The sequence below is a fragment of the Pangasianodon hypophthalmus genome, chromosome 16 (genome assembly GCF_027358585.1).
Source record: "Pangasianodon hypophthalmus isolate fPanHyp1 chromosome 16, fPanHyp1.pri, whole genome shotgun sequence".
Lineage (NCBI taxonomy): Eukaryota > Metazoa > Chordata > Actinopteri > Siluriformes > Pangasiidae > Pangasianodon > Pangasianodon hypophthalmus.
The window spans coordinates 12941208-12963945 of NC_069725.1; the positions used below are offsets into that span (position 1 = coordinate 12941208).

General features: G+C 37.7%; 1 protein-coding gene across 1 annotated transcript; it reads left to right on the forward strand.

Moving 5' to 3' along the window:
• The first annotated feature begins 1521 nt into the window (after nucleotides 1-1521).
• On the forward strand, nucleotides 1522-22419 carry tm9sf4 (transmembrane 9 superfamily protein member 4). Its single transcript, XM_026920425.3, has 18 exons — nucleotides 1522-1612; nucleotides 3254-3364; nucleotides 4726-4825; nucleotides 4963-5131; nucleotides 8371-8515; nucleotides 10392-10515; nucleotides 11823-11941; nucleotides 12028-12139; nucleotides 13578-13648; nucleotides 13739-13871; nucleotides 14019-14100; nucleotides 14276-14351; nucleotides 16769-16852; nucleotides 16957-17132; nucleotides 17315-17378; nucleotides 18577-18696; nucleotides 19029-19118; nucleotides 19620-22419. Exons 1-18 carry the CDS (start codon nucleotides 1571-1573, stop codon nucleotides 19767-19769), a joined length of 1968 nt encoding a protein of 655 aa, XP_026776226.3. The 5' UTR covers nucleotides 1522-1570; the 3' UTR covers nucleotides 19770-22419.
• Nucleotides 22420-22738: the final 319 nt, after the last annotated feature.

The window sequence follows — 22738 nt, forward strand, 5'->3', positions numbered from 1 at the left end:
ATATATTATTGAGCACAGAATTGTGAGCCACGTCTATACCAGAATTACAAAGATCATAGTGCAAAAACTTTGCACTTGATTTGAGGAATCCTAATGCATTTACATGCATGGTACATACATGCTATAAAGAGTCCCCTCTGAAAGTATTGGAACGGCAAAACCAATCATTTTGTTTTTGCTATACACTGAAGACACTTGGGTTTGAGATCAAAAGATGAATATACATCTAGATGGCAATATGAGGAAATGAAAACTGAAATTCTGATCTATCGTCTCATATTCATCTTTTGATCTCCAACACAAACTCTTCAGTGTATAGAAAACCAAAAGAATTGGCCTTGTCATTCCAATACTTTTGGAGGGGACTGTAGTATATGATACAGGATATACAAGAAAACATTAGTAATTAAATATTACATTAGTAATTAAATTACAAATTAAATAATTGATCAATTATTTTATTAGTAATTAAATGATATATTAGTAATTAAAATGTTCCTTATTTAACAGAAGTTATTAGGCCACTAAATACATTACAAATTAAATAAATTTGTAGCTAAATGAAATAGTTACATTTGAGAATATTTTCTGTTGTTATTTACACACATTTCAAGGAAGTGTCTCTTCTCTCAAATGCCACTACATTCTCTGGTGTTACAACCTGTAACTGAAGTGGACTTATACCATTCGCTTGCTTTGTGTGCGTAAAGACGACACGCACGCATTGTGATTCTTTCGTGAAAGCGTTATCGGAGATCTATGCGGAAGAGAAGATATTTTGCGAATAAAGACTTCATTTTAGTTTTTTTGCACTCACAAAGCATTCATATCGCTTCATAAAATTGGGCCACTGGAGTCACAAGGATTACTTCTCTGATGCCTTTATGAACTTTCTGGAGCTTGAAAGTATTGGTTACATGGACTGACAATGGAGGGACAGAAACCTCCCAGGTTTCATTAAAAATATCATCATCTGTGTTCCGATGATGAACGAAAGTCTTACAGGTCTGGAATGACATGAGGTTGAGTAACAGATGACAGAATTTTCATTTTTGGGTGAACTTTCCCTTTAAACATGAAACTTTCCAACATAAATGCACTCTAGCTTCAGTATAGCACTTTTCCACATGTACTTGTTCTTAGTGTAAAGCCTAGTAACATACTGTATACTAATTACTGTGCTGTGTCACATAGTTTGTTTAATGTCTACAGTCTGCAACAAAACTTTCAAAAAGTTTCAAACAGTTTACACACACACACACACACACACACACACACACACACCTTTGTCTTACTATCCAAGTGAGGACCTTCCACTGACATCATTATTAATGCATCTAATCAATGCTAAGCCTACATGTAAATTTAATAAGGCACTGGAAGCAAGAAAGCAAGTTTGAGCATTAAAACCTCTGCTAACAACATTTATACTTTGAAATACGCGTTTTACTAGCACACAACTGCTTTTACAAACAAAGTGAAATAGCGAGCAAAAAGAAAGAAACTAAAAATCCTGTCAGTGCAGAGTTAGCCGAAGACGTCATGCTTTCGTACTTACGAGTTTCCGGTGATGTCACGAATGACACGTGTATTCAAGATGGCGGCCGTGATGGTGAGTTGAAACGACAACTCTATGTTTTGAAAAAATAATACTCGTCTGTGTTAATTCGGGCGCGTTGTATTTTAGAATAACTACAACACGGAGTTGTTTTATACATTTTGAATGTTTCTTGCTCTTCGAATCAGCCGCGGGATTTAGCTAGCTGCTTAGCAAGCTAGATCATTAGCTAGTTAGCGTCTTATTCCTGTAGACTAGCTAGCTAAAGCAAATAGCAATCATTTGATTTGTAAAGTGTACCTAGCCAAGATGTCTTACCGATGTGCTGAACGATTATGAAATGGTTTCTGGAAATGACCCACAGTTTTACAGTCGCTGTAACTCTTGTCATTGCCAGAATAGCTCAAATAATGATAGATTTGCTTATCACTCAACTCAGGTGATATGATGGGATGCAGACTGAGACTTGACAATTCCTGACAATCTTTTGCCCTTAGTGTGCATTGTAATTCAACTCACTAGTCTAAACTGGTTTGGGAGTTAAGACACAGAGTGAATGAAAACTGATTCTCTGTTGGATTTACAGTGACAAGAGGCACGAGATTGAGGATTTAAGAACTTTACTGTGATATGCACAAGCTTTTCATAGTTTGCTGCAGTAGATATTAAAAAACAACATTAAAGAGTTGTCATAGTCATAGATATCATTATATACAGATACTGTATAGACTTGTGTGAGGTATTTGTACAGAATTGTGCAGTATTGGAACAAAATAACAACATGGCATAAAATATGATATAAAAACTATTCAACTGTTGTTAAAAAAATACAGTAAACATAATCTTGGTGAGATATATACAAGCAATGCCATTAGTCGAATACAGGGATGTCCAGTCTTATCCACAAAGGGCCAGTGTGGGCGCAGGTTTTCATTCCAATCCAGCAGGATCCACACCTGATTCCACCTGTTTAATCACTCGATCCTGGCTTTCAACAGCCTCAGCTGTGGCTTCAAGGATCGATCAATCTGGAAGAACTGTCACTAAACCTCGACTCATAGTCACAACTGTTTTTAAATTTTTCCTGCTCCGTAGGAATGCTCTCTGGCTTTTTAACACTTTTATGTAATTGCTTATATGTCCCTAGCTAATGACGGATTTCAAGCAGATTCTTGTTCAGATATAGAAATGTATAGAATTAATAGGCACTCACTTCCAGAGCTGTAAAAAGTACTGAAATTCCTGAATCGTGATTGAATATTCCACATAGACTCAAGACACTAAGGTTAAAAATCTGCCATCTTTACATTTTCCTTTATTCTCTGTACTGATGTAGTCAAGTGGAGTTAAAAAATCTTTTTAAAAAAAAGCAAGAAAACTGAGGTTTGACAATTGTAAGAAATCTGTCTTAAAAAACTTGAAAAGCTCTGGAATTTTTCACCAAAGGAATCCTTTAGTGATGAGGTTTCAGAAGTCGAATCTGCCTTTGTATGAAGGTTTAATGTTGCTACTTTGTCAGTTTGGAGTTAATCGGTGCTAAAAGGATAGATTAAAACTGGTGTGTGTTGCTCAGTGTTATAATCCCCCTCTCAGTTAGGATTCTCATTAGTGTATAAATATAAATATGTTTCTGATGAATAATGCAGTGCTTATGATCAGCTTCATTTTGGGTGTGGTTTTGTGTTTGTTCTTCAGGAGTCATCGGTCGTGCTGCTGCTCCTGTCTCTACTGCCTTTGGTCAAGCCGTTCTATGTGCCTGGCGTTGCACCTATTGATTTCCATCAGAATGACCCTGTTGAGATCAAGGTGTGGATGGCTGCCTGTTCAGCTTTGCAAAATGAATCTTACTACAGTTTGTTTTAGGCAATAAGACTACAGATCTTTTTACTTCTAAACTGGGCTGCATTGTATTCTTAGTTACTCATTGTGCCAATATTAGTACTGACTACGCAAAAGGCTCTAAATGAGCCGTGTCGGAAAAGCAAATAACTAAAAGTCTCTGGTATGATTGTTCTCTGTATAATTTGGTCCAACAAACAGAAATAACCATGTGAGAGCCTAGGAAAACCCTTCACATGATCACAATTTGACATTTACTATATGTTTCTCTTTTACATGTATCTCAACTAGAAGTAAAGTTCTAGCATATTAACATCACCCAAAAGTGAGAAGGGAGAAAACTGCACTTAAAGATTTCGTGCCAATGTTCCTGAAAGATACCATGTCTACTTCTACATTTCTAGCCTAATATACTTACAGAAAAAACATTACTGCCAAATTTGGAAAAATAATAAGTTTACCTTGGGAACTGAGATATCCCTTTGATTATCAGCATCATCCACATCACTCTATGTTTTGTCACTTGAGGTAAAAGTCACTCTTAGCGTTAAATTACTGGTAAAATAATCACTGATTAATTCAGTCAGTTCTGTTCTGTTGACGAAATTTCTTTCTATTAGGACAATTAAACATTTTAAAATGTTGTCCTCTGCCGACTATACTGAGTATATAAGCACTTTTCTCGAACAGTTTGACAGCTCAGGTGCATCACGATCATTTTGATAACCGATATCTGATTGCAAGCTGAATTGTGTAGGCTCATGTCTGTTTGACTATTACATGTAACTGACAGCTTAATCAAAGCTTGACATTTCTTGTGTAAAAAAAGCACACACCAATAGAAAGTTAGACTTTTTAAGGCAGACTGCATTTACTGTTGTGTTTGGCAAACTGGCATCTTATCCAGCATGATCTTTCTAGGCAGACACCCAAAGCAAAGTTAGAAATAAAACATAAATAAAAACATTTCTATGTCAATTTGTCAGGTGTCAAACTACATTAATGGCAGAAAACCCAAATTTTGGTCAAGTCCAGATATTTCGTCATTTTTGGGTGTTTTCCATAATTCAGCCACGTGATTTCCCAGCGCACCTCACAATTTTGGGAAAAATAAACACAAATAGATGTATTTATGTCATATCAGCAGTTCACCACGGTATATCACATAGCCTAGTATTTTGTCTATATTATGCAGCCCTACTTTGAAAATAACTTTTTCAGAGTTTTAAAGGTTTTTGTGCTGCAGATCTTTCCTGTGGCTGCTCCATAGATGTGAACCTGCATATAGTGTAATTAATAATAATGTACCCCTGTTTTGTCATGTGTAGGCAGTAAAGCTCACCAGTTCCAGGACTCAGCTGCCCTATGAGTACTACTCACTTCCCTTCTGTCGACCCATAAGCATTGTGTATAAAGCAGAGAACCTGGGTAAGTTATGGGGAAAAAAATCAGAAATGTGTGAGTGTTCGTAATGAACATGCTCCACAACTGGATCGCCGCTAATGAATTCAGCTTTTTTTGCTTCTCTTGTTGGGACGATGATGATGTTGATGATGGGCGATCAGGCGAGGTTCTGCGAGGCGATCGTATCGTAAACACACCATACCAGGTGCAGATGAACCAGGATAAGAAGTGTGAACTGGCCTGTGCGAAACCAGGGCAGCCCACTAAACTCAGCGTGGCCGACAGCAAGCTGATCGCCGAGCGCATCCAAGAGGAGTACTATGTTCACCTGTAAGTTACTCTACTATCATTTAGTCACCTCTCCCACTGATAGGTTTAGTCAATTCAAGTCAAATTCATTTATATAGTAAAACAACACGAGTGCTGACCAAGAAGTTCTTAAAGTTCGCTGGGAAGAGCGAAGGCAGAGGAGATCTGAAATATATATGGGGATGAGTCCATGCAAGGCTTTAAAAACAAACAGTAAAATCTTAAAGTCAATTCTATAGTTCGCTGGTTACCAGTGGAGTGAGGCTAAGATGAGTGATCTGTGTTCTCTATTTCTGGTCCCAGTCAAACAGCGAGCTGCAGCATTATATACAAGTTGGAAGTGCGAGAGTGAAGACTGGCTAATTCCAGCATACAGGGCAATAATCAAGCCTTGATGAAATATAAGCATGGATGACAGTCTCAAGGTCTTTGAATGTGAGAAAAGTTTTTAGCTTGCGAAGTCCCCTAAGCTGGAAAAAATCAGGTTTACCCACTAATCAATAGGTTTAACTCATCTGAGAAGACTATAACATTTTCTATACCTTAACGTTGCAATGGTCAATATTTTTCTGTATTACATAACTGAAAAAAAACCAGTTTGGAAACCTGCCTTCCTGTCCGGAATGTTTGTTTGTATTTGGACTGTATTTCGACTTGTCAGTCATTGTATAGACACACCCACAATGCCTTTCACATCCTCATAAATGGTTATGAGGAGAAATTGCATGTTTATGGATTTGTAACTTGGCTTTCAAGCAGCTGAATGTCTGAGTGTGCTTGAAAGCGGTGCCATGACAGTCATGCCATGGTAACTAGTCAGCAAGCTAATTCTAGTTGAACCACCATATGTTTTGGGGGCGGAGCTTTGTGTGCATGGGTGGAAATGTGTGCAGGCACAGTGAGTCAAAAAAATATTCAAAGAGTATTCAACTTCACCCAATTAATCATTAGTGATTAACCGTTACCTATTTCTCAGAAATTTTACCTAATGCTCCTTTAACAGGGTCCAAAGTATAAAAGCATGAGCTCATTATTTTATAAGTTGTCAAAACATGATTGGGCATGCAGTTAAAGGAAAAGAGTGACAGTATAGTGTGAGACACTCACTTCCAGAAAAGGAAAATATACTAATCCGTGACCCAGTGCGAAGCAGGGTTGGTTATTTTCCAATACAAGCTCACTTTTAAGTATTTCATTCCACTTATACTACAGCAATTTGCCAACAACTGCAATTTTTAGTTTATCAGTGAATGACAGTTGGTACTTTTCAATCGTTTATAGTTACATCTAATGTTTTTTTTCCCTCATACTTGATGTTAATACGCCAAAAAAAGCACCTTTTTTTTGTTACAGGGAAACCAGACAAACCTTCTGACCAATCAGATTTAAGAATTCAAAAGGACTATGGTATAAAATTATATAGAAGCTACCTCACAAAGTTATATGAATCTGATCCTAGGTTAACATGCGCTAGTGGTTCCTGCTTTTAAAGGTGCAACTCCAGCCAATTTCATGAATGAAAAATGTAACAAAACATCATCTTACACTGTCTTATCTCTTTTAATCTCTTTTACTATTGGAACATATTGTACAATTAAGTTGTGGTTTAGCCTTAGGCATGAGGGACTCACTGCAACATCAGCTGGCACTGAGGGCATGAGTAGTTTTCAGGTAGAGGTCAGGTAGTGGTGTGAGTTTTGTAGGATGTAGACAAAAATCCTATTTCTAGTTATAAAACTGCTGTGCATGTAGCCATGGATTCCCAACTCTTTAAGGCACTTTCAGTATAAAGTGTCAAGTAAAACTCCTTCAGACACATTTAACACCAAACTATGTCTCATACCAATGAGCAAAAATGAATCCTTCCTAAAATGGAGCCCTAATCTTTCATTTAATTTTGTAGTTCATTCCTTCATTCATTCATTGAGCATGTAGCTTCGTTTCGGTACTCTCTCACTATTAGTGATTAAACATATCATGCAAATTATATGTACTGGACCGTTGGGATATTTTAAACACGCATTATCAGTGTATAAGATCAAACAGACTTTTCGCTCACTGGGTTTAAATGGAGGCCTTATTAAAGCGGCGGCTGTTATAATGCTTCAGTGAGCTTTAAAACTTTTCTTTTGGTTCAACGCACCATCACCTTACATTTCAATACATATAGAGCCAAAGCAAAGAAGCAAGAGAGACAGCATAGCCAATGACTGCTATTAAGTTTTGTTGCGGGCACAAATACAACAGAATTCATAATGTTGTGATCAGCTCTCAGGAATTAATAGACACTTATTTTGTCTGCTGAGCAGTTATTCAAAGCGGTTTGAATAACACACCTCTGTATAGCTTCTCATGGCAAATAAATAACATTGACCCCATTCCCATCCGCCAGTGATTGTGTCAAGAGAGTCCGTAATGTGTATGGTGTTATAACAGAAAAAAGGTCACTGGACTTGCTCAGTGTCTTGCTGCATGACGGTTGCTGTTTGCGTAGATTTGTGTTGCCATTTTTAACTATTTAGGTTAACTTATTTGTGATGGCGCAGCATAGCCAGCACAATACAGAGAAGGAATATTAGCTAGTTATCGAAGTTATTAAACTCGCCAGCAAAATATGCACTGTTTGGGGATTCTTGTGTAGAATTTTTAAAACTGAATATAATTGAATGTAAAAACTATGCAACTGTAATATCAACCCAAATTTTTTATTCTATTGCTTAAAAGCATGAAAATATGATAATGGAATTACATTTTATGATTCTTTTTATTTTATGCCTATTAAGTCTTACAGCAGTGAAGGGTAGGCAATGTATCATCTTTCAGGAAAATATGGAATAGTAACTGTGTTATAGATTACTGCACTGTACAATGTTATTACAAAACACTTCAGTAGGATAATTCGTGCCTTCTAGCCGTTTTCTCTTTTTTGGGGAAACACTTGGATACATATCAGAGAAAAATAAGCTGAGAACAGCCTGAGAATAGGATATTAAAGTATATATTTAAATTAATATAATAATGGAGTCCAATTGTCTATTACTTTGAATAAATGATGAAGTCTTTCTTGACAGTGGATCTTTTAACTCTATACAGTTCCTTGCATTCTCTGTTTTGAAGAACGATAAGAATTCCATTTCTTGCAGACACAATTGTCGGTGTCCAAAAAATGATAAATAGCATTTCCTAACTATTGCCAGCATTTTAGGTGTTTTCCATTATGTTAAATGCAATATCTCTGACTGGGTCATGTGTTTTGACAGAATTGCAGACAATCTTCCAGTGGCTACCAGGCTGGAGTTTTACCCAAACAGAGAGGCAGGGACCGATGAGGAACAGAAGAAAGACGTAGTGAAAGATGTCCAGTTTGAACATGGCTACAGAATGGGCTTCACTGACGGTAACAAGGTAAGTGCACTTTCTACCTCTGTCACTTAATCATATCTATGTGATGGTCTGGGAAAACCTTTCGGATGTTATTGTGGCTGAATTCTGGCAAACAGTCAAACGTGACTAAAAATCAGATTTTTGCCAAAATTGAGTTTTTCTGCTAGTAACATATTGCACATATCCTGTCGTTTGGAGCGTCGCTTGTCTGCTTCTTCAGAAAATAATTCTCAGAAATATTGCATGTGCTTATTATGTGGAACTGACTAAACAAATAGGAACTGTGTCAAAAAATTGCATACATATGTACTATGTAGGCCGTTATTGAGTAATAACACTAACCGCTTTTCCTATTTCAGTTAGTGTTTGAATTTAAAAACCTCTCATGGAAGCTTCAGTCTTGCCAAAATGTCTGTTTTGTAGACCACTCTTCTGGATTTTCTAGATTAGTAAATACTTTCAGTGTAAGGTTAGAGTTTTCAGTTTGAGACACAGCTCATGACAACAATCATGACGACAGTGGAATGTTTTAAAGAGAAATAGAGCTTCTCAGTTGCTGTGCATGAAATCACTAAACATTTTACAGTTCGACATCCAGATGAACAGGGAAATTTTATCTTACATACTCTGTACAGATGACAGAGAACAAAGTTGTAATGTGTTTAAATGACCTAATAAAAATATGTTAAACTCAGCCACCAAATGGGAACTCACTGAATAAACAGTGATTATTTCTCCACCCATGTAAGAGCAAACAGTGATTACTCGAGCATCAAGAGATGATGTGTTTAAATAACAAAATTATGTAAACTACTTCAGGTGATAAGAAAGAAACTGATGTCAATTATGCTGATGATCAAAATGGTCACAGATTTATAATTGTTTGGTGTTACTAATGCTGTTTTTCTATAAATAGATGTCGGTTGGATCAGTGGGACTTGTGAATAGCCTGTCTCTCTGTAGGCTATGAATAAACCCTGATATAAAATGGACCTAATTTTCATGGTCATTATTATAATTTGTATATCTTCTTTAATACATATTGAGTTAAATGCAAATGAAACCAATTAATAGTAGTTGCTTTTAGACAATCAGCATGTTGGTATCTTTAATCTTTAAATGCAAGTTTCTCCCATTTTTAATTCTGGATATAATCCAAATTCATAATATATGAATATAACTTTACTTCTGTTTGAAATACATAAAAAAGAGAAACATATTTCAGGTCAGGAAATCTGTAATTTTCAAAGCTTCATATATTAGAACATTTTAAAAAAAATACAGGATGTTTACATCCTGTACACTCAGGGTGGAATCACCAAATATTTGGTGAGAGTGCAATATATATAGTATGCTGCTCTGCCCTTCTTGTGTGTTCAATAGAGCTTCAGTAGAGCTGGTCTGAAAAGTATTTGCCTAAAACTACTTGTTCATTTCCCAAGTGCCTTGTTCGTATGTAAGGAGTTCCTCCCAAATGCATACTAAAGTGAATTGACTAAGTGTTTGTCACTTTATTATGCCAAATGTTCTGCTTTCCATTAAGGCCCAATCATGACATTTGCGAAACACAAACCTGTTTGACTCGTGCTAGCTGTTTCCCCTATGTGTGTGTTTCTAGTTAAACTGTTATTCTGAGAAACATTAACGTATATAAGGTTTAGGCCTTATATCGGTTTCCTACCATGGAGGGCCTTTAGTAAGAGCTTGATGATATGATTTGGGAATTGGAAACAACAAAGCTATAATCTTTAATTGTCTTGTTGAAGCAAAACAAACCCTTGCTTGGAGTGCTACAGTTGTGATGGTGTACTAAGGTATTGGCGGTGTGTGTTGTGGTTGTGGTACCTCTGTGGCCTTGTAACATTTAGTAAATTAACATGTTTTCTGGTTTTTGCAGTTCTATTTGCACAACCACCTGTCCTTCATTCTGTACTACCACAAAGAGAAGGTGGAGGAGGAAGAGGAGCATAATTACCGTGTTGTACGCTTTGAAGTTGTTCCACAGAGCGTCAAGCTAGAAGGTAATGCCTTCACTCAAACAGGCTAACAAATAACAGTCATTCGAGCTGCTTTCAATATCCTGGAGGAATGTGAGGCATAATGAAACTTAGCATTAGTGGTGGGTTGTATACTGGTAGTATTGTGTCAACGGTATAAATTTCCAAATACCATGTCCATGGATGAGTGAAACTGCAAAAGCAACTCCTGTATTTTCTCTAAAACTGGTTTCGCATAAGGGCAAGGAGTCGGGGTTTGGGAGTGACTATTTTAAGACTGTTTTGTGTTCTCTGCACAAACAAGAGCCTCACAACCTCCATGATTAAAAAGGTAGCCCCTGGCTGCAGAGACTATGATTTTCATTTTTAACCGTGTGCTTTCCTTACCTGTGCAAAGTAATCAAGCATAAATCAGGCATCACATTCATCCTCCAAGGGGTAAAACAGAACAGCTGTAGGGTTCTTACATCCTTGTGGCGACGAAAAGGAAGGCAAGGACTTGAAAATGGTGTTCTTGATTATGTGGATTTAATTTTTGAGTTTTTTTATGGACCTTTTAATGGAACATTAAACATTAAAAATGTTTGGGGTATAGATGTGATGAATGAATGAAAGCAGTAAATGCATCACACAGTGCCACACAAGCAGCATACACAGCCTCATGTTAATAAACATGGTCTTCCTTTGTCCTACAAGCTTCATATCTGAAGCTCCCGCTAACAAGGAATTAAAAATGCCCAGTGTCGCAACTTTTTTTTTTGGTTGTTGTTGTTGTTGTGTCCTGCGAGGATGCCAGTCCCGATGCACACCGACACTTTGGGGCACAGAACTGGTTCATTGATCACTATTATTTATTTTATTTTTTTTCAATCAATGATTTGTTTCATTGCAATTTACTGTTCAAAGAGGAAATTCAAAATTTGTAATGAAGTCTATCAGGGTGGGTTTTTCCAGATTACTGTTTCCATATAAATTGTGGAATATAGTCATATATTCTTGTCAATATTTGAAAATATCATGGTCGTTTTTGTTGTATTGGGCACCCCTAACCAGGATCATAGTTGAGAATTTAAGATAGATTATTCTCTTATAAAACGGCAAGTGAAGGAAAAGAGGTGATGCTGGTTGCTACCATCACTTATAATTCATGCCTTTTAAAACAAGTGTGCATAAATGTGCTTTTATTTTCATTTATTCCCTCTCTCTTTTCTCTCTCTCCCTCTCTCTCTCTCTCTCTCTCTCTCTCTCTCTCTCTCTCTCATGTCTACACTCTTTCACTCAGCCTGATGAACTGACTAATGTGTAAAATCTAAAATCTAAATCTCTCTTAGACCTGAAAGCTGAATCGAATGGTGCATGCACCTTACCGGAGGCGAGTGGTTCTGCTCCTCAGGAGATTGATCCATCCAAAGAAAACAGTGTGCTCTTCACCTACTCTGTGCACTGGGAGGTGAGACATCGGCCACCTTTTTAGCAGAATGTCCATGTGTCCTGTACGTTCCTAATGTCTCTGTCTCTGCCTCTGCCGGTGTGTAGGAGAGTCAGGTGAAGTGGGCGTCTCGCTGGGACACGTACCTCACTATGAGTGATGTACAGATTCACTGGTTCTCCATAGTCAACTCGGTGGTGGTGGTTTTCTTCTTATCAGGTACAAATAATTTAGTTTATGTAAAACTGGAACTCACAAGATGATCCTAACCAACTTTTTTTTTTTTCTTTTTTTTTTTTTTTCTTGTGTGAACGGAAATTGGTTGTCAGCTTTCATTAACGCATGACCTAATGAGCACTACTATTATTATTATTATTATTATTATTATTATTACCATTTTGTAGCATAGAAGCATTCCATGTCTTCATAGATCATAATGCAGCATTATACCTCTCTATTTTTGCATCAGCATGTGTGTTATGAATATGGGGGATAGTCCTAGCTCTGTACGAATTTCCCTGGGGGATTTTAACATTTGGAATTTTACAGCAAAGTCCAAAACCCGGGGTAACAGACATCTTTGCCTTCCATTTAGCAACACTCTCATCCCTTTTATATTCATTGTGGCAGTACAAGTGCTGTTAGCAAGTATATCAAAGGAATACTCCAGCTTTTTCAACCTTTCTGTCAATAATGGTTTCCTATACTGAGACCAAAAATCTGTCAACTTGAAACGCTCTCTAATAGAAGTCTAAGGACAGTTGCTGAAGCAGTCAATAAATGTTGTGTTTAAACAAGATCTATACGGCGAGAATTTAAAAGGTAGAGTCCTAAAGGAAGATAGATAGAGGCACTTTAATGATCGCCTTGAGAAAATGTACTACTTTATGCATTAAATACACAGAATAAATACACTTAATTACTTGCATTACATACATTTACACATACACACAGTGCGGAAGTACAGTATCACAACTACAACTGGCACATTCACATTTAGTGTATGTGTGGGTGAAGTGAGGTCTTAGAATAGTGTAAAGGAACAACCACAAGTACAAACAAATTAAAGCAGCATTTGTTTAATTATCAATACTATCAATATAGTAAAAGGTCAATCTGATTACTTACATGTTCTGTAAGGTTTCGTGATCCGTGCGTGACCATACTTATGCAGCTATAACCACAACTTCTTTCTTTCAAAGAGCGTAGTCCCGTCTCTGAAAGGATTAAATGTGCAGATTTGGAGCTTAATTTACACGAATAACATGAATTCATGACCACATTGTGCATTTTCTTTAGACTTCCATTTAAGTAGATGAAATTCTTATGGTGGTCACCCACAGATGCTGAATATAGAGATTACTTTGCTGGAGCATTCCTTTAAATTAATACAGCTGGGTGACATTGACTCTATTCTGACACAAAGAGGTATGCGTAATTGTTTCAGTGTTGTTTTCCTGGCACTTAGAAACCCAGCAAAAGTTGCTTCAGAATCACCTTCTGCTAGTTCTACTTCTAATGCAGCACATCCACAGACACTACTTACAGAAGGGCTAGCAATAATAAAAAGAAATAATAATCTAGAATGCCACTAGACCAGATTTTCCTGTTACACAAGCTCATGTGTTCATCAGTGACTGCGTTTACATGTTTACAGGCATCCTGAGTATGATAATCATCAGGACCTTGAGGAAAGACATAGCGAACTACAACAGAGAGGACGACATTGTAAGAGAATCATGTCTGCCTCTGTTCTTGCCTTAAAGTCTTCTTCTCGGTTCGCGTTTACCGATGCTGTTTAATGTCACTCTCTCTCAGGAGGACACCATGGAAGAATCTGGCTGGAAGAACGTTCACGGAGATGTTTTCCGCCCACCTCAGTATCCCATGATTCTTAGTTCTCTGCTAGGCTCTGGGATTCAGCTCTTTTGTATGATCCTCATTGTTATCTGTGAGTAGGACATGAATGAAGAGCCATGTAAAGCATCATAATAACACTACCAGTGAGAGAAACACTAATGACCAGTGGTGTTTTGTGTGTGTGTGTGTGTGTGTGTGTGTGTGTGTGTGTATATGTGTGTGTGCGTGTGTGATAAAGTCGTGGCCATGCTAGGCATGTTGTCTCCATCTAGTCGGGGGGCTCTGATGACCACTGCCTGCTTCCTCTTTATGTTTATGGGGTAAGATGAGCTCATGTATGTAAGTATGTATGTGTATGTTTGCTGTGTGCTTGTGTATGTACACATGCCTGTGTGTGAAGCATGCTTTTGAGATTTTTATCTCAGTCCCTAGCTGTTTTAATATGTGTGTGTGTGTGTGTGTGTTTTTTTTTTTTTTTTTTAATTGTTTCTCCAGTGTGTTTGGAGGCTACTTCGCTGGCCGACTATATCGCACTCTGAAAGGTCACAGATGGAAGAAAGGCGCTTTCTGTGTGAGTAATTGCACTTTAATACAATACAGAAACCTTTCCATAGCTACACCTGGCAAAAATGTATTTGCATAAACAAATTTTCCCAGTGTGTTACTCCTGCTAATGGTAAGATTGTGGTAAGTGATTGCATCATGAAACCAACCTCCTTCATCCCATCTCAGGGGTAGACAAATCATAAATTTATTAGCTAGCCCACTGGGCGAGTGGAAGCTTCAGTGTGCTGCACCGTCCCAGGTTTTGGTTGCATGGAAACCTATTTGTGTAGGCCAAGTGGTAGCAAATGTAACACAATAACATGGTGAGCTAGTTACGTGCATTGTTTCGTTATTGTCTCCTGATAAAGTTTTTTTACTCAACCTTGAAAGAACTCACTATGTCACATCAGACATAAATACACTGAGTCTAACTTGCATCTTTATTTTGGCAGTATATAACACCTTTGTGCTGCATTTTATGCTGTTTCTTCATTGTTCCACATCAGCTATACACTATATGGGCAAAAATGTGTGGACACCTGACCATCACACTCATATGTGCTTTTTTAGATTTAGTCCCCGCTTTGCTGTTATAATAAGCTGCGCTCTTCTGGGAAGGGTTTTCACTAGATTTTGGAGTGTAGCTGTGGGGGATTTGCCCTTTCCGCCACCAGAGCATTAGTGAGATCAGCCACTGATGTCTGGCGAGGAGACCTGGCATGTCGTCGGGGTTGAAATTAATCCCAGAGGTGTTCAGTGGGGTTGAAGTCAGGGCTTTGTGCAGGACACTTGAGTTCTTCCACTCCAACCTTGGCAAACCATGTCTTTATGGATTTTGTTTTTTGCACAGGGGCACTGTCATGCTGGAACATGTTTGGTCCCCCGAGTTCCACTGAAGGGAAATTGTAATGCTACAGCATACAAAGAGAATAGGGCCTTTCGCACCGTGGGAACCTTTTCATAGTACCTGAACTAATTGTGGAACTACCCACTTTTTGGCGTTTTCGCACCTCCGGAACTGGATGTGATTTTAGTACCGGACTGCCTTTTTTGAGAACCAAATTAGCTCCTACTCCGGAGCAGGGTCGGGTCTAACCAGCACAACTGGTACTATCGTGACGTAAGTAGACGTTGATTGGCCAAACGCGTACGAAAACGCCCTCACCCGCCATGATTTAAAACACCGTGTAAACATACCGTTCTTTCAATCGTTTTGCGTATACGTCGACATTCCATGTCCATTATTGTGAAACCCACAAGACACAACAGAAACACAGCTCCGATCACAGCGTCCTCCATCCTCCGGTTGTTTACGTTGTTTTTCTTTGTTTCCGTTGTTGAACGCCGTGCACAAATGACGTCGCTGTCGACCGGCTTACTGTCGGTGCAAATGCAACCCTTTAGATGGTACTGGGAAATAGTTCAAGCAAAATCGCCCAGTACTTTAGTATTGTAAGTTTAGTTCTGGAACTAAAGCGGTGCAAAAGGCCCTATTGTATACAGTTGTGTGCTTCCAACTTTGTGGCAACAGTTTGGGGGACACCTGTGACATATGGGTGTGATGGTCAGGTGTCCACAAACATTTGGCCATATAGTGTATGTAGTGCAGCAGTTGATGGAATTCTGAATCGCACCAGAGTAAAGTCTGTTACGTTTAAACATACACACCAAATGAAAACTGTTGTTTTGCCAAAGTCAATAGGAAGTAGAGTTTATTCGGGTTGTTGAATGTACTTGTTGATCTTGGAAACAGTTAAAACAGTTAAAAAGCTAATAAAGGCTGATTTATACTTGCTGTTACACAAGATTGGTCTCCTCTTAAACCTAAAAAAAAAAGGTCTGTTTTGAGTACCACTCTTCTGGATTCTCTAGATTAGTAAATATTTTTTGAATGTACAATGAGGGGTTTTGATTTGAGATGCAGCTCATGACAACAATCACAGAAGGTTTTAAAGACAAATGGAGCTTGTCAGGCTGTAAACATTGCAGTTCAACTTGGAAACAGATGGACAGAGATGGTTTGACTCAGCTGTGCCATCTAGTGGTCATCGCCTTTAATCTTACAAATGTACCAAAAATATGCAACCGGGTATGTGAACAATGCGGATCACGTAGCTGCTGCGCACACGCATATGCGTAGCGAAAGTAAAGTATATTTGCACCTTAACGCAGACACTGTTTGCTGTGAGTGCCCAGTCTACTGATGTGTTCACCCCTGCATCATATGGGATTATATTTCTTTGTAACTTGATATACATCAGTTACTCTGTTCATTTGGATTGTGCATCATCCTTCACGGTGTGACTTTTGTTTACAGAAACCCAACAAGCTGTTTTTAAACTGGTAGTCATTTTAATAGCTTGTTATGGTCTGTACTGCTTCTTGGGAAACTAGCTAATTTATGTCAGATGTTGTGTGTGTGCGTGTTTGTACTTCCTATAGACTGCGACCCTGTACCCTGCAGTAGTGTTTGGAATCTGTTTCGTGCTGAACTGTTTTATCTGGGGAGAGCACTCCTCAGGAGCTGTGAGTATATGTACAATTTGAATCTCCTCACATGCTTACACACTCATTTTACGTTAAAATGTGATGTGGCTGGAACAGGCAGTAAGATTTCGCTCCTGTCTCAGGTACCGTTCACCACAATGCTGGCTCTGTTGTGTATGTGGTTTGGTATCTCAATGCCTCTGGTCTATTTGGGCTACTACTTCGGCTTCCGCAAACAGCCCTACGACAACCCGGTACGCACCAACCAGATCCCACGCCAGGTTCCAGAGCAGCGCTGGTATATGAACAAGTTTGTAGGGTAGGTTTGGCCTTTCTATACCAACACAGTGCCTAAAAATTAAATTGCCCAAGTTTATTGTGTGAGGTTACTTGCTAACATGCGTAACATTAAACAGTTTGTTATGTTGAATTGCCAAGGGCTCGAAAGCACTAGCTAGCTTGATGTTATATTGACACTATTATCTGCTGTCTTTTCTGTAGGATCCTGATGGCTGGCATTCTCCCATTCGGTGCAATGTTTATTGAGCTCTTCTTCATCTTCAGTGTAAGTTTGACTTTCAGATGAGCACAGTTTGTATCCACCTGCTTTTATGTGAATTTTGCATTTCTGTCAACACTTACATAATATTGTTATTCCTTTCTATATAGATATTCCTTTCTATATAACACTTATATATTATTGTTAATCCTCTTGGTATGTTTGCTCAACAGCAGTTGGTTCAGTTTAACAACATACCTCATAGTTAGTGCAGATTAGGGATGTTACCATTTCATAGTTAGTCATGGTGTATGCTTGAACGGTTACCTCACATTTTTTTAAAATACCAATTAAAATGAATTTCTGCTTACCCTGTTTTTTTTTTTTTTTTTTTTTTTTTTTTTTTTTTTTTTTAAAAAAAACACCTGATCAATTCCCTTACTCCAATGATTTTTATCCTTTCTGTGCCTGGCTGTGATTGCCCAACAATTCCACTACTCCCATCCTTCGGACTTGCCCTAAATCATACTAAAGTAGACTCTGTTCCTCAGGGGACACAGACTGCACTGTCAGTTCTTTGGTTGTGTAATCTGCTACTTTATATTGCTACCTCTGCTGCTGACTCCTAGCATGTTAATACCTTTCTCATACACAACGGCACAGAAGAACGTGTTATCCTTACAGCCATTACCTCTTTCATCTTATAACTACGATAAATATTGACATTGTACTGATTTTATGGAAAAGTCTCAGAAGTATCTTTACAAGAAATAACATTTTGAGAATTTGATCTTTTTGTATACTTTTTGGTTTTTGTTATATGTACAAGGATGTGCAAAGAAGAAACTTTTGTAATAATATTTTAGTTAAATTTTTACTTTAAAGGTTTTTAAATGGTCAATTAATACCATAAATCTGTGATTCTTAAACAAGGTTATCATACTGTGAAAATGTCAAACACCCCTACTTTAGAGAGAATTTGGAGTTTCTTTGATTTGAGTTGAGATAGACCTACTTAGAGTTCTCCCCAGACACTACTTGAAAGTGACCTTCAGTCCAATCTTCACTACTTTGTGGCTTAAAATGTGTGAATTGGAATTGTATCTGTAATACAACAAATGTGACCATAAAAAAATTTCAGAATGATATTCGGTGTAAATCAACCGTAAGACACATTCTGATTTGGTCTGTCTACTTCAGTTGTGTACTGCAGTGTGAGTCTGGCATTTCGCTTTACAATGAGGTGTGTTTTCTTCCCAACCAGGCTATCTGGGAGAACCAGTTTTACTATTTGTTTGGCTTCCTCTTCCTGGTCTTCATCATCTTGGTGGTGTCCTGTTCCCAGATCAGTATTGTCATGGTTTACTTCCAGCTCTGTGCAGAGGTGTGTATGGTGAATTAGGTTTTTAGCTAACACCTTAAACTAACACCTTAATCTGTCCATTTTTGAATGTTTGTTTATTCCAGATGTGATACATTATTTTGCCAGCGTTACCACCAGTGCACAGTTGTTGTTATTTATTTATTTTTTGTATGTGGTTTGCATGTTTCTTTTGCATTTTGTGCATTTGGATCATATCAGCATGCAAGTTTGCCATGACTTCAAATACTTAGTATTAGCCACGTATCCACATACAGAAGTAATGAGATTTAAAATGTCAGATGATACTTACAGTAGTGATGGTGCTGAGATTTGTCCCTTTTTTCCCCCTGCAGGACTACCGGTGGTGGTGGAGGACTTTCATAGTGTCTGGAGGTTCTGCCTTTTACGTGCTCATCTACGCCGTTTTCTACTTCGTTAATAAGGTTAATAACACTGTAATGTAATTCTCTTAGACTAATTTAGTATGACTAGACATCATACAATTATTTTTTTAGAAGCTGAACAACCAAATAAATAAAAAAATACAGTAAAATAACCAGACAAAGAAGTAATGCAACAGAATTTTTTTTATAGTTTTATTTTTTGTTAAGCAGCCAGGATTTATAACTACAATGAATGTAATGCAATTTAACATGCACCCACAGGGACAATTACAGACTCACTCTCTCTCTCTCTCTCTCTCTCTCTCTCTCTCTCTCTCCCCTTCCCTCCCTCCCTCTCTGTGTGTGTTTAATGTTAATTGCTTAAACAAAGCCATGTGTGTATTTACAAGGCCTCAGTTCTAAAGAAAGAGAAAATAGATTTCTAGTTCTTTTTATTGCTCTGGCCTTGAATAATATTAGAAATAGAAGTCAAATTTGAACTAAATGCAACATGTTTTTAATGAATTAGATTTTTAATTAACATCTCTCCCTCTCTTACAGCTGGACATTGTGGAGTTCATTCCCTCCTTGCTGTATTTTGGCTACACAGCCCTGATGGTTTTATCCTTCTGGCTCCTGACAGGAACAATCGGCTTCTACGCAGCCTACATGTTCATACGCAAAATATACGCCGCCGTCAAAATCGACTGAGCTGCAGTCCTACTTCATTTTGTTACCTTTTTTTCTTTACTCGTTTCTTTTGTTTTACCTTCCGGTTTGGCGAGCAAGCACTGAAACTAGTGTGAGTGTATGTTTGTGGCCGTATCCTGAAGCGGGTTGTTTGCAGCTACACCTCCTGTGGACTGGAGGAAAAAACATACAGGTGGTTTGTGCACAGAAAAGTCAGCCAATCACGCAGTGGCTCCTCCACTGAAACAGATTTCAATGTTATGGATTCTGGAATTGTCTTTTTTTTTATTATTTAATTCTGACTTTCTTGTTGCACACATCACGTGGGCCAAAGTATATGATGATATTTACTTGTCTGTTTTTTTTTTGTTGTTGTTGTTTTTTTGTCATTGGAATAAGGGTGAGAGAGTAAAGATGGCTAACATGATTAATAGTATATCCTTTTACAGACCATAGTCATTTTTAAAATATTCTTAATAATGTCATTTGAACCTGCTCCAAAGTATTTGGTTCAAACACTCGTTTGTTGTACAGACGTGTGGGTGTGTGTGTATGTGTGTGTGTGTGGGTGGGTGTGTGTACAGCATGCTGGAGGCAGAAGTCTGTAGGTAGAAGTGGAGTGAGCTGATGCTAAAATCATGTGGCACTGAGAAAATGAGATTAAAAATCACAACTTTATTTCATACTGGTGTTTTCCCTGTACCATTATGATTCAATATTAACTTACTTTTATAAAGAATCTACACTTTTCTCTTTTTCAAAGTAATCTTAGGCAGTTCCAGAGATATTGGCAAAGTTGGTTGTGAAAAACTATCTTTCTTGTTAATCTCGCACTGGAAAAGTGAGAAAAATGTAACCTTCACTAGAAGTAAATTTATCTAACCACGAACATAAGCACCTGCAGTTCACTAGACTCTACTAAAACTTTGTGGTCTAATGACACAAAAATGAGTTGCATTTTTTTGCAACTGCATCACAGATCCTTATTATAAAGATCTATTATTTTTGTCTCATCTAACTACAGAACTGGATTACAGTCAATGTTCCACTTAACATCTAGCATATGTTTATGTTTAAGGATAGATGAAAGAAAAGGCTTTCTTCTGGCACACCTTCCAAACAGTTTGTTAATATGGAGGTGGTGTCAAGTGTGATCTTTGGTGAATTTTTTATTCTAACCATCCTTCTCAACATGCGTGCAGGGAAAAATACACTTGTATCCTCCTTTATTGTTTTAAAATACTTAATTATTTATAATTCATATGTGTGTGGCTTATATATATATATATATATATATATATATATATTACACACACACACATATACATACATACATACATACTTCTACGCACACACTTTGATTAAAGGTTAGATTTTTCTTATAAATGCAGTGTGAGATTGGGCACAGACACTTCACATGACCTTTCTTTTTTTTTTTTTTTTTTTTTTTTTTTTTTTTTTCCTTTTTTTCTTTTTCAAAAACACAGCTTTACCAATGATGCCAATAATTCCGGAGCTGCCTGTATATTCTGAAAGCACATTTCCCCATCTTCCTAATTTACATACCTGCATATCGAAATTATAACTGCTGGTGAATTTATTCCGGCTGTGCAAAAAAGCATTGCCATGGTGCATCACATTATGTTTTTCTTTTTCCTCTGTATTTCTGTCCAAACTGTTCAATCTTGTATTCTTTCTTACAAGGGAAAAAAAACTGAAGGACCACTGTAAAACTGTTGAAGGGTGTAAAGCTTTCAGTAGCATCAGACCGTTCCCTTGTTCGTGTGTGTTATTGTTACAGCAGTGAAGGCAGAAAGCCATGGCAGTCCAGCGGAAACACTCGACACCTAACAGCAGTGTGTTTTCAGGCTAGCGGAAGTGCAGGAAGTCCATTGGGTGCTCAGACGTAGCAGTTTTTAAAATCCCTGTCTGCTTGGTGTGTATGAGTACTGCTACTTTTGTCAGTATATTGATTTTTTTTTTTTGTGATTGTGATCAGTTTAATTCTCAATTTGCCTTAAGATAGTGAAAATTTAATATGTAAGAAAAAAAAAACCCTATGTTTTAGTCCAGATTAAATTCAGACTGCTTGTTAGTATGCTGTACTGCGTGACCTCTCTTTCCTTATTTTTAGGCTGAAGTTTACCTATCAAAGAGAGAAGTATTGGTATAAAGTATACCACTGAGTCATGAAGGGATCTAAGCAGATCTCAGTACCTCTGGAGATCCACCAGCATTAACAGTTAACGGCAATGAGGTGAAAGCAGCCATGATTACAAGCAGTGCATTTCTACCTATGCGAATTACTTTTCCACTTACAATATTAATTGACATCTATCTAAACATTCTGTATTAATCTGGAGAGCTGCTTTTAGCAGACGTTTCTTATCTGTCTGAAACAGGATTCAAGGGTTATTACGAAAATATTTTCTACAGATGTACTTTTTCTTGCCTGTTGAGTGTGCGCATTATTGCGTACGTCTACAGTGGATGTAAATACACCGCTTTGTATCGTTGCATTGTGAAGCTCTGTATGTACAGCTCATGTTCTTGTTTTAAGTTGAAAGCATGTTTATTTTATAAAGAACCTCTTATGGCCCTCCTTCCTTAAAACGAATGTCTAGTTCTATAATGTATGAAACAATAAAAGTGCCGATACATTGCGATTTGATATGCAGTCCATCGAAACGCTTGCTTGTTTGTAAACTGGAAAACTTCCAGTCTGACTTTCAAAAATGTACGACTCTGCTGTTGGCTCTGTTCTGCCAGTTTTTTCCTCAGCAGTGGTTGAGACTGTATACCAGCGCGCTCCAGAGAAAGACTGTAAAACCTCAAATTTCTCCAAATCCGAGTTGTTTTACATATAAGAAATGATGGCATGCTATTTTATTCCAGTTTGCGCATTTGCGAGCACGTTGGGCTTAAACAGAGCCTCGGGACCTGTAAGTATAGGCTTGAGGTATCGTGGTATAATTAGGCCTGCCTTAAAG